At 36.0% G+C, this 12,829-nt stretch overlaps 1 protein-coding gene across 1 annotated transcript in view; it reads left to right on the top strand.

The window, feature by feature from the left end:
- The first annotated feature begins 3,554 nt into the window (after positions 1–3,554).
- The window catches only part of ADAM7 (ADAM metallopeptidase domain 7), a 51,402-nt gene continuing 42,127 nt past the window's right edge, over positions 3,555–12,829 (top strand). Inside the window, exons 1-3 of the mRNA XM_052645229.1 lie at positions 3,555–3,634; positions 5,059–5,188; positions 8,806–8,882. Of these exons, the coding sequence (XP_052501189.1) occupies positions 3,555–3,634; positions 5,059–5,188; positions 8,806–8,882 (287 nt within the window). The remainder of the gene's footprint in view (positions 3,635–5,058; positions 5,189–8,805; positions 8,883–12,829) is intronic.

Below are 12,829 nucleotides of genomic sequence, written 5' to 3' on the forward strand. Positions count from 1 at the left end.
CAAGAATCTAAAATCTCAGGATTTCCCTGGTGGTCTAGTGGTTAAGGCTCCATGCTTCCAATGCAGGAGACGTGGGTTCAATCCCTGGTCAGGGGACTAAGATCCCACAAGCCATGTGACACAGCCAAAAAACCAAATAAAAATCATTGAAATAATGATAATAATAATAAAAAAGAACCTACAACCTCCAAAACCCTCACTGAAACCAAGATAGGAGTAGATTTGAGAACCTCCTATGCGAGGTTGCTCCACAAATTTGCAGCAGAGAAATAAGGAGGAAACAGAATATTCTCATATTTGTTTAATCCTTAAAATCTGCTTTTGTATGATAATTGGACTTCCCAGAGCCACTTTCATTGAAATCTGCTTCAGGGTTAATCGTTTGTTTGTTTTTAAAGCTTTATATACTTTAGTGATGCGGTTATTTTGAAAACAGAAAGCTGTGACTTGAGAGTGAAAAAAAAATATAAACTAGCTACAATATTTCATTGTGCTACTCTAGTCACTTGGTAGGGTTCAGAATTAAAGTATAATATTCTCCAGGTTTGAATGCTTGATTATAGACTGATTATGGGAAAATAAAGCTTGTTTCTATGTCCAAAAAACCACTAGCATATAAAAAGAACATGGGGTAAGGCAGAAATTTTAATGCCTGCTTTCCCCTTATTGATTATGGGGCCTGATTAAGTTACAAAAATTTTTCTTCTTTGAAAGTTCTGGGTTGTTTCACCTGGATTAACTGTGGATAATGCCATATCTTTAATATTTTAGACATGCTGGAAAGTTAGCTCAGCCATAGCTAAAGGCATCAGACAAATGCCTTTAAGCCTTATCATTTAACATGACACCATAAATAATTAGGATTCTACAACTGGTATTTAATTTTTTTTTTCTATTTTTACTGTAATAAAGGGAACTTCAATATGGTTCCTACCTATCACCCAATTTAAAATGCTGTCTGTAACCATCACTGTGAATGAAGCTGGTAAGTTCCATCTGATATGTGAATGAATATTTGTTTGATGACAGGTCAGATATATTAAGTATGCCCTTTGGTCTTCAACTATCTCTTGTATTGACCTGAAAGAAACTCTGCGGGTAGAAGTGATCACTTAAAGTTATTCCAATTACGTTCAAAATTTTGAGAAACACATGAAGATGGAAGCAGATCCTACTCATATTGCAAATTAGTTTCATTGCATTCAACAAATTTGTATTGAATACACTGTCTATATGCAAAACACTTCTACATTTCTGGTTCCAGAGTAAGAAAAAGCAACCAGAGTTTGCTTTCTGGAAGTTTTATTTTGTTTCAGGAAACAGATAAGCAATTGGATGAATAAGTCTGTGATAAACTAACAACCTTTCAGAAAAGAAAAGGGTATCTTGTTTCAACAAGAAGCTTGTTCTAGACCCTGAAGTTAGAGAAGTCTTTCTTGAGAGAGTGACCCTTGAACTAAGAATTGAAACATGAGGAATTAATCTGGCCACAGAGAGGCAGAGAAACAAGTGTATCCAGAGGTTCTTGGATAGGAGAAAACAGCATGTTGGGGTAAAGAAAGGAAGCCAGAGCTCCTGAGTCTCAGGGAAGGAGAGGAAGATGAGAAGTGGATAAAATCAGTACAGAAAAAATAATAAAAGCAAAATTCAACATTTATGTAGTTCTTTAAAAAATCATCACTTATCTAGCCTTTAATATGTAGTAGGTACCACTTTTAAGTGATTCAGTTAAATTAACCCCATTTAAACCTGGTTATTAACTCTACCCTCCTCTAGGGGATCTTTCCAATCTAGGGATTAACTCCTGCATTGTAGGCAGATTCTTTACCATTTGAACTAGCAGAGAACCCCCAAGATACTGTTGTAATACTTATTTTGGGAGAAAAGAAAACTGAGGTATGGAGAGGTCAGACCTTGTCCAAGGTTTGTAGGTAGGAAAAATAAGTGCTGAGAACAGAACCCAGGTGGGTTGGATCTAAATGTCTACTTTTATTTACTGTATTATAAAACCTCATCCTAGTTAAGTTAAATAATTATAGTCTACTTTTATTGGGTGACTACTATTACCGAGTATTTTTCCAAACTCTTCAATGTGTTAATATGTGTGCTCAGTTGCTCAGTCATGTCTTTTTTGTGACCCCAGGAATGTAGCCTGCCAGGCTCCTCTGTCCATGGGATTCACCAGGCAAGAATACTGGAGTGGGTAGACATTCCCTTCTCCAGGGGATCTTCCTGACCCAGGGATTGAACCTGGGTCTCCTGCATTGCAGGCATTTTCTTTACCATCTGAACCACCAGGGAAGCCCGTTAATTGGCTATACCCCAATACAAAATAAAGAGTTAAAGAAAACTTCCAGTTATGGTAGACTGGTTCAGTTTATGGGAATATTATGGAGATAGTCAATAATGGAGATAGTGGAGGAATAGAATCCCAAGCAGATATGGGGTTATATTGCAAAGGTATATCTCTTCTAATATAATGAGTGAACACCTGCATATAGAAGGGTTTGTACAGGTCCTTTGCATGTTTCCCCATTAATGTTTTCTTTTTGTATTGATTTGAAAGGGTTCTATATTATCAGGATCTATGCCCTCACATTTTGTTATATATGTTGTATGTATTTTGGGAGTTTTTATTTGCCTTTTTTTGAAATTAATTTGTGATTTATAGCATAAATGAGTTTTCATAAATAAGTTTAGATGAAAGTGATCTATCCTAGCTATCAGACCAATAAGTACTAGGGATGTAATGTACAACATGATGACTGTAGTGAACAGGGCTAGGTGGTATATTTAAAGTTGTTAAGACAATAGATCTTTAGAGTTCTCATCAAAAAGAGGAAAAAATGGGGGGTTGGTGTCTATATGACATGAACCATTTCATAATATATACTGTCAAATCTGTATGACATAATACCTTAATCTGTTGTCAATTATATCTTAATAAAACCAGGGAGAAAAGGGAAAGTTATTTCCCTTCATCTCTCCCTCTTACCCTAGTGACTGGATTCTTTTATCAAGGTGGGGATGAAATATGGATTCGTATCTTTAGTTTCATTTAGTACCATAAACATCATTATCCTTATGTCCTACATGGTCCAGGCCTTTATTTGGCTAAGAAAATAAAAGTTCTCGATATTTCTATCTACTTTATTTTATCAAATTTTCCTTGACAGTTCTTACATGTGGCTTTCAGCATAGATGACTTTCTTTCACCACAGTTTATATGAACATGCTTCAGTAATTTTTTCCAAGACAAATGTGATGTTTTCACTTTAAAAATAATTTAGTACATCTGGAGTCATATTTATAACAGGTATAATATAGGGATCTCTGTCCAGCCCACTTCCTCCACCACCACCATCTCACTGGTTACCTTTAATTAGTACATGACGTCCACCCTCCAGGTTTTAGCCTAAAGCACCTCACAAATTGTGTAACACGATAAGGAACACTTCCTTGTGCTGGATCAAAACTGCCTGTCTGTCTGTTAGGGTCTTCATCCTCTCTGTGGCAGCAAGGACCAAGAACTGTGCACGTCTTTTCTCAAACACATGTGCCCCAGTTTGCCAGAATCATTCAGAATGTTTCCCGGGACTTTATGTTTCATGATTTTACTCATTTTTCAGATTAAAGGTATGTGTTAATCTTTTTATGATAGTTTTCTTAGTATGCTATGAGGCAACATCTCTTTTGTCACCAAGTTTAAATTGTAAATGATAAAATATTAATATTCACTGATTTTGCTGAGAACATAGCATAGAATTTGGACTAGATTATGGTTAATCTTGAGATTCAATTGTTCTATAAAATGCTGTATTAATCTTAAGTACTCTGATAGATGGTGAGAAGGATTTTACTGAATATCTGCAAGGCAGTAAACACCATGTTTGAGCAAGCTCCGGGACTTGGTGATGGACAGGGAAGCCTGGTATGCTGTAGCCCATGGAGTCGCAAAGAATCGGACATGACTGAATGACTGAACTGGAACTGAGACAACATGTTAGCCATTAGCCACTTTGTGTATTAGCATGCTTAAAATTCTATATTATCTCCATTTAGCGGTAAGAAAATTGAGATTAATATCTGTAGATCAGAGAGATTAGACGTATTACTCATGGTCATGTATGTGTGTTCAGTTGCTCAGTCATGTCCAACTCTTTGCAATCCCATGGACTGTAGCCCACCAGGCTCCTCTGTCCATGGAATTTCCCAGAAAAATGGAGTGGGTTGCCATTTTCTCCTCTAGGATATCTTCCTAACCCAGAGATCAAACCCACATCTCTTATGTCTCCTGCATTGGCAGGCAGATTCTTTACCACTGCACCACTTGGGAAACCCCACTCATAGTCATACTGCTAATAAACCAGTAAAACTCTGGTTCCAATAAGAACAGATTCCAAAAGCCTATGCTCTTTCCTCTATATCACTCTGTAGTGGGGTTGGCAGGGCTCACCTGACAGGTGACTACCAATCTGATAGGTAATGTAGAGATTATTTTAGCACTGATTCAAACTATCTAAAATCCCTTTTACATAGGAAAGTCTTATATTTAACTATGAGAGTTGACTTCAAATACAAATGCCCCATAGAGATAAAATCAGTAATTTACATCGAAACAAACTATTACAGTGACTGGCTTCAATAGGAGGCAGGATCCAGAGACAGGCAGGAGAAGAAGACAAAGGTCACACCTGCAGAATAAAGTGAAAAGATGTAAGAAACTGAAGTACCCCAATCTGTTTGCCTACTTTCCAGTGGAATTCTCCAGGCAAGAATACAGGAGTGGGTAGCCATTCCCTTCTCCAGGGAGTCTTCTCAACCCAAGGATCGAACCTGGGTCTCTCACATTGCAAGCAGATTCTTTAGTGTCTGAGCCATCAAGGAAGTCCATATTTTCCTTAGATATATCAGTCTCAATTTCCGTACTTGTAAAGTGGGGATGCTCTTCCACCTGGCTGCTAACTGGGAGCAAATGAACTCCATGAGAATAATTCTGTTATCCAATTACCATGGAGGGATGTTAATGACAAATATATCTCCCCCCTTCCCTGCCCCGGCCCCCCACTTATGTTCCCTTTTAGGAAAGGTCATCCTTGGAGTAGAGGGTCAAGAACTGGTTCATCCTAAAAGGCTTCCTCTGATTCAGAAGCGAAATGTTTGGCACATCCATGAGGATGACATACAGGTATGGGCTTTGATTTAATAAATGAAATGCATTGTTTCACAGGTATGAAGAAAGCAAACAAGTGCTATATCTTGTCTTTTCTGAGGATTCTTACTCCTCTTAACACATATGCTTGGGTGGAGAGTGGAGTAGAGGTTGGGTGGTGGGGGGCGGGGGGGACCAAGCCTTTTATGGATTAGAAAACAAACAAACAAAAAAAGTTCAGGTTTGTTGGTGGGTGGGGGAGTATTTAAAATCCTCCAGTTTACGTGAGGAGTTCCACTAACAGTTTTCCTGGCTGATCCAAGACAGCCTCATTTGTTCTGAGCTGATGGCCATGGAGTGTCACCCTTGAGCATTTTGCTCTCCCAGTGATCTGATCTGCAGGTTTATTGACCTCACAGAATCTACAGCATGGCTGAACAACTTTCACAGGAATACAAAAGCCTGCTGCTGAGAAGAGTGTTTAATTCAAGTGTTAAAATTTTAAAATATTTAAAATGTTAATCCTGAAAATAATAAATATTTATGTAGAAAATGCACAATACTCCTACTGGGGAGAAAGCTTCAAAGTTAGGTTCTTTTCAATGCCCACTATTGTCAAAGAGGACTTCTCTGGTGGCTCAGACTATAAAGAAGGCTGAGTGCCAAAGAATTGATGCTTTTAAACTGTGGTGCTGGAGAAGACTCTTGAGAGTTCCTTGGACAGCAAGGACATCAAACCAGTGAATCCTAAAGGAAATCATCCCTGAATATTCAGTGGAAGGACTGATGCTGAAGTCAAAGCCCCAATACTTTTGCCTGATGTGAAGAGCTGACTCATTGGAAAAGAAACTGATGCTGGGCAAGATTAAAGGCAGGAGGAGAAGGGAGTGACAGAGGATGCAATGGTTGGATGTCATCACCGACTCAATGGACATGAGTTTGAGCAAACTCTGGAGATGGTGAGAGACAGGGAAGCCTGGCTTGCTGCAGTCCATGGGGTTGTAAAGAGTTGGAGATGACTTAGCAACTCAGCAACACTGCATTGTCAAAGACATTCAATGATTGTTTTTATTTTTATTTTTAAATTATTTTGTTAAATTAAAAAAAAATTTTTTTTTGGTATTAGGGTATAGTTGATTAACTAACAATATTGTGATAGTTTCAGGTGAACTGCAAAGTGACTCAGCCGTACATATACATGTCAATGACTGGTTTTAGATACTTATTACAGGCATTTCCATTTTGAGACTTAGGTTTTTCATTTGACCCATGGAGCATCCCGACTGTCACTTTGCCCCTGCACTCCTTGAGAAAGCAGACCTTTCAAATGCAATGACTTGTTCTCCCTCCACCGTAACAGGAGCCAGCCTTCCAGGCTCTCACTTTTTAGGTTTCTTGGTCACAAGTAAGACACAGTTCAACTTTCCAAATGGTCCTATAAGGCCTCTCTCCCATGGCTTGAGATGATTAAAAAAGTATCTCTCCATCTACCACCATATGGAAATAAAGTCTAACTATTTTTTTCTTTGATAATCTCCTTGCAAATAGTTTTCCTCTTGATCTTCAATTCTTTCCTCATCTTCTCAGACCTTTTAATGGTTGGATGTTGGTGCTCACCCAAGAGGTCAAAACCTGCTTTCTACTATCCGTTGTGCAAAAGCTGGTGGGCTCTTCTGGTATCTATTGTCTGAAGACTTAATCCAGACTAAGGTGAAAAGTTCCAGGATGAACCTACAAAACAAGCCTGGACAGGGCAGGAAATATGAGTTTGGAGCATCTTGCACCTGTAGAAAGTAAGGAGGTTCTCAAACAAACCCAACCTCACATTGATGGGAATGTGTCAAGTAAACAGAGGGATCAACAGAAGGATCTCCCAGTTTCCAAAAGAAAAATTTGAGCAACAAAGTGAATAACGTGGTTTTAGACCATAGCACAAAGTATCAGTTAATATCCAGAAGCCCATGTTTACGTAAAAAGTGATTGAACAAGGAAATTAATGAGGTCTCGAGAATAGACAAATCTCTCTTAAAGAAGAATCAGAAACTTGATGCAGAAATTCACCCCCTTCCCTAGGAGGTAGAGCATAGCACCCCACCTTTGAGCATGGGCTGTACTTCATGACTTCCTTCCCAAGAGTAGATAGAATAATATGGAAGAAAGAAAAAAATATAACTTGCAGTGAAGAAGGCTGACAAATGTTGCCTCGGTGAGACGGTCCAGGTTAATATCAGTAATAAGTCATACTGACAGTATGTTCTGATATGATGCTATGAAAAATGACATTTGATTTTGTTGTTTTCTATCAATTCTTCATAACTCTAGTCTAAACATGAGAAAAACATCAGATAAACCTAAACTGAGAGACATCCCACAAAAAACCTGACCAGAATTTTGACCAGTACTCTTCAAAACTGTCAAGGTCATCAGAAATAAGGGAAGTCTGAAAAATTATCACAATTTAGAGGAGCCTCAGAAGAAATGACAATCCCATGGACAGAGGAGCCTGACAGAATATAGTCCATGAGGTCACAAAGAGTCAGACACGACTTAGTGACTGAAAAACAACAGCAAAAAACGGATATAAATTGAAAAGTCATATACAAATAAAAGGAAAATATCAATTTCAAAAGTAATCAAAAAGAATAATTTATCACAATGTTATCATTTCATTATTCAAAAGACTTTTATTAGCAACAATATCGAAGGCAAGGAAACAAAAATGACTATAAATTTCTGTTGAAATTCTAATTTTGAACTTCCTTTATTCAAAGCTATCTGGTGATATTTACCAAAAGCTTTACCTTTCCCCCCCACATTGTTAATAGTGAAATTCTAACTGTAGTGAATATCCCAAGTGAAATTTCTAACATAGATGTAGATTAAATAAGTTCCTTTTGTGTCTTCCAGGAAAAAAATAAAAATATATACTGTAAAAGAAGACATGTTAGAACAGAAAATGCTCATGGTCATGATTTATTTTTATGTGAAGATGTAGAGTATAGGAGAGTGTATACCAACTGTTAATAATACATGAACGGAAGATCCAGGGCAGTAAAACTATAAGGATATATAGTAACTTGTATACCTCTGAATAAGGGGAAAGTAGGGAAAGTATGCATTTTTTTTCAATTAATTTCATTTTATAACTGGAGAAAAAGTCCACCAAAATTAAAAAAAAATAACAACAATTATCCTGCAATTAAAATAAATAAATTTTAAAAACTATACTCCAATATAAAATAAAATTAAAAAAATAACTTGAGGGGACTCCCCTGGCAGTCCAGGAAAGACTTCACTTTCCAATGTGGGGAGGCTGGTTGGGTCCCTGGTTGGTGATCTAAGCTCCTGCAGGCTGAGATCTTTGGATCTTGGCCAAAAAAATAAAATACAAAACAGAAGCAATGTTGTAATAAATTGAACAAAGATTGTTTAAATGGTCTATGTGAAAAAAAACTTGAAAAATAACTTGAAAGCAAAATTTTTCATAGAAATTCAGCTTTATCAGTACTTATTATTTTGCCTGAAAGGACTTTTGGGTTGCTGGGTAGAATGTGAAAGATCTGTAATTTTCCCCTCTACCTACCCCTCTACCCACCACCAACACACACTCAATGGGCACACATTTAAGTCACATGACGGATACTGTTTTTCAGGAAGCTTATGAAGAAGAATTGTTGTATCAACTAAACCTAAACAGAAAAATCTTAATAATTCACCTTCTAAAATCAAGGTAAGTTCTATGATAATTCAATACCTTATAGATGTATTAGTCTATAGTATCCTAGTTTTCATAAAAAACTTCTGGTAAAGTGAAGTCTTTAAGCCCTTCTTATGTATATGTAATCTGAATTCTAACTCTTCTAAAATAAGCTTGTATCATTTCAACAATTTAATAACATTTAACAACAATTATATATACTGCTCTCCTGTTCCTAAATTACTTCCTAGCTGGGGCACCTGGAGTATGCTCACTTTAAGAGCTCATACATTAATGCTTTGTGAATCAGTGGAACAAAACAAACTTGAAAACTAAATTGTTTTTAAAGTGACTTCTAAATTATTAAAAATAGACATCAAATAGAGTTCTGCTGGAGAGGACTCTAAGGGATGGGAAGAATTTAGTTTATCAAGTTATTTTGTGTACCTTAAATAATTCTAATGCATTAAACTTTCTTCATTAGCTCTCTTCACAACTGTTGCTGCTGTTTTTGTTGAATTTCCACTTCTTTTCAGTTGGTCCTACACACAATAGCTCTTCCTCCCACACTCAAACATTGAAATCATGAAGAACTGTCAAATGAGTAAAATATAATTATGAAGAATTGTCAAATGAGTAAAATATAAGGATAACTCCACTGAAGAATTGAGACTCTGGCCTATTAGCTAAAAAAATTAAGTAAATTAAATAAACAACAACAAAATCTCCTTCCACTTTGAGTCTCCCACTGGACAAATGTACAGAAATATGAACCTAATAACATACTTATATTGATAATTTGTTCAAAATCTGCATATTCTAACATCCTCAGGATGGAAGGAAGCTAAGATTTATTGAGAAATTTCTATGTGCCTTTCCTCAAAGTTCTCTTTTAGTCCCCAAAAGTTCTGGAAGTGTTAACCTCTGCATCCATTGAAATATCCACATGGTAATTTACACTGATTGATATTTGAATGTTAAACCATACTTGCATCCTTATGATAAAACCCTCTTTGCTGTATTCGGTTCACTTAGATTTTGTTAAAGGTTTTTGAAACTATGTTAATGATGAATATTTTTAAGCATTTCTACATTTTTGTGGTTTGTCACTTTTTTATATTAACATTATGTTGGCCTCAAAAATGAGTTAGGAAGTATTCTCTCTTCCTATATTTCCCAAAAGACGTCAGTTTTAGAATGTTTGATGGAATTTATGAATGAAACTACCTGTGCCTTGAGGATTTGTGTATGTGGGGGGGGAGTGGTTTTATTATTACAAATTCAATTTTATTCAGAGAGGGTTATTCAAATTTTTTACTTCACTTTGTATCAGTTTTAAATTGTAATTCACAAGAAAAATGTACATTCATGTAAGATGTCAAATTTTTGGTATAAAGTGTTTTTTTATAATATTCTTTTATTATTCCTTTAATATCTATAGTATCTGATAACACTTTTATAATTTCTAATGCTGGTAATCTGAGTTCCCCATCCTTTTCTCTTGACAAATATGAAGAGGTTTATCAATTAGTTCATCTTTTCAAATAGCCAAAATTTGGATTTGTTCATTATTGCTCTAATCTATTTATTTCACAGAATCCATCTATTATCTTTATTATTTAATTTTTCTACTTATCTAGGGTGTACTTTTCTCTTTTTATAGAAACATTTCATCTTTTCTGTCATAAGTATTTAAACTATTTAAAACCATAATATTTCCTTTAAGTATTAATTTACATGCATCTAAAAAACCTTGACATGTTTTATTTTTATTATCATTCTTTTCAAAATATTTTCTAATTTCTTTTGAGACGTCTTCTTTGGCTCATGGATTACTTAAGCGTGTGTTATTTACTTGATACCAATATCTGATAGTTTATGGTATAACCTTTGTCAAGATTTGTATGATATCATTTTTTAATAAAAATTTATTGCAATTTGTTTTATAGCCAAACCTATGTTCTAACTCGTTAAACATATCATATGCCCTTGGGGAAAAAAGAAATATTTTTCAGTTACTGGGTGAAGAGTTCTAGGTTAATAGAATTATTTAGATCTTTTATTTTTACTTACATTACTCTTTTATTTGTTCTGTCAATTGCCAAGGGATGAGTATTAAAACATCCAGTTATGATTTGGAATTTTTATCCTTTGAATTTTTAAAATAACTGCTTTATATATTCTGAAGCTTAGCAGTTAGATTCATTCATACTTATTATTGTTTTTTGTTTATGGTGGACTGACTCTTTTCTCATTATGTCATTATAAAATGTCACTCTTGCTGGGAAGTGTATTTTACGTGATATTAATACAGTTTAGCTCTGTCTTCACATGTTTACTGTTTCCATAATGTACGGTTTTTCATCCATTTTCTTCAACCTACCTGTGCTTTAACATTTAAAATATGTCTCCTGTAAGATGGCAAGTGGTTGGTTGCTGCCTTTTAGTGACTTCTGACACTATTTCTAATTGGAAAGTCTGATTGCTAATTGGAAAGTTTAAGCCATTAACATTTAATGTAATGAATGATACATTATAATGTTATGAATGAATGATTTCATTGTATTTAATTTCTGTTTGTCTCTGTTTTTGTTTCTCTGGCTTTCTTTTCCTACTCTTCTTTGGATCTTTGAATTATTTGACTTCTTTTTTGCTTTATCTACTGGCTTTTTGTTTATCTATTGTCTTTTTAGCAATATCGCTCTGCTTTAACTTGAAGTTTTTATTTTAGAGATTAAAACATATATTTACAGTTAATATTGTATGAAAGTGCAGTGAAAGTCTCTCAGTTGTGTCTGACTCTTTGCGACCCCATGGACTGTAGTACATGGAGTCTTCCAGGCCAGAATACTGGAGTGGGTAGCCTTTCCCTTCTCCAGGGAATCTTCCTAACCCTGGGATCGAACCCAGGTCTCCCACATTGCAGGCAGATTCTTTACCTTCTTTATCAGCTGAGCCACGAGGGAATATTGAATAATTTTTTATAAAATGTAAAAACTGCAATCATTTTAAGTCCATGTGTCATATGTACATGATACATATATCTTAATGCACATTAACCCAACAGGTACATAATTTGATAAAATATATGCTATATATATACACGTATCGGAGAAGGCAATGGCACCCCACTCCAGTACTCTTGCCTGGAAAATCCCATGGACGGAGGAGACTGGTAGGCTGCAGTCCATGGGGTCGCTAAGAGTCAGACAGGACTGAGCAACTTCACTTTCACTTTTCACTTTCGTGCATTGGAGAGGGAAATGGCAACCCACTCCAGTGTTCTTGCCTGGAGAATCCCAGGGATGGTGGAGCCTGATGGGCTGCTGTCTATGGGGTTGCACAGAGTTGGACACAACTGAAGTGACTTAGCAGCAGCAGCAGCAGCATATATACGTATATATATATGCATATATGATATATAATATCACAAATATTTTGCATTAATTTTGGCACTTAAGGCAAGAGATTTTTCCTTAGATAATATTTTTCCTAGGTTCTTCTCAAAATGATGCAGTTTTAGAACTTCTAGGATCTTTTCTGTTTCTTTTGCTGCCTGTACCACACCCTGATATCTAGATAGAGAGTCTTCTCATGTGACTGGGATTGATTTTGCTTATCTTTAGCATAAGAGGATCTTGCTGAGAATTGAAAGCAGCCTAGAGGCATCCAGACATGGTACAAACCTAACAGAAGCAGAAGATATTAAGAAGAGGTGGCAAGAATACATGGAAGAACTGTACAAAAAAGATCTTCACGACCCAGATAATCATGATGATGTGATCACTAATCTAGAGCCAGACATCTTGGAATGTGAAGTCAAGTGGGCTTTAGAAAGCATCACTACGAACAAAGCTAGTGGAGGTGATGGAATTCCAGTTGAGCTATTTCAAATCCTGAAAGATGATGCTGTGAAAGTGCTGCACTCAATATGCCAGCAAATTTGGAAAACTCAGCAGTGGCCACAGGACTGGAAAAGT

This window comes from Budorcas taxicolor, chromosome 8 (genome assembly GCF_023091745.1).
Source record: "Budorcas taxicolor isolate Tak-1 chromosome 8, Takin1.1, whole genome shotgun sequence".
Lineage (NCBI taxonomy): Eukaryota > Metazoa > Chordata > Mammalia > Artiodactyla > Bovidae > Budorcas > Budorcas taxicolor.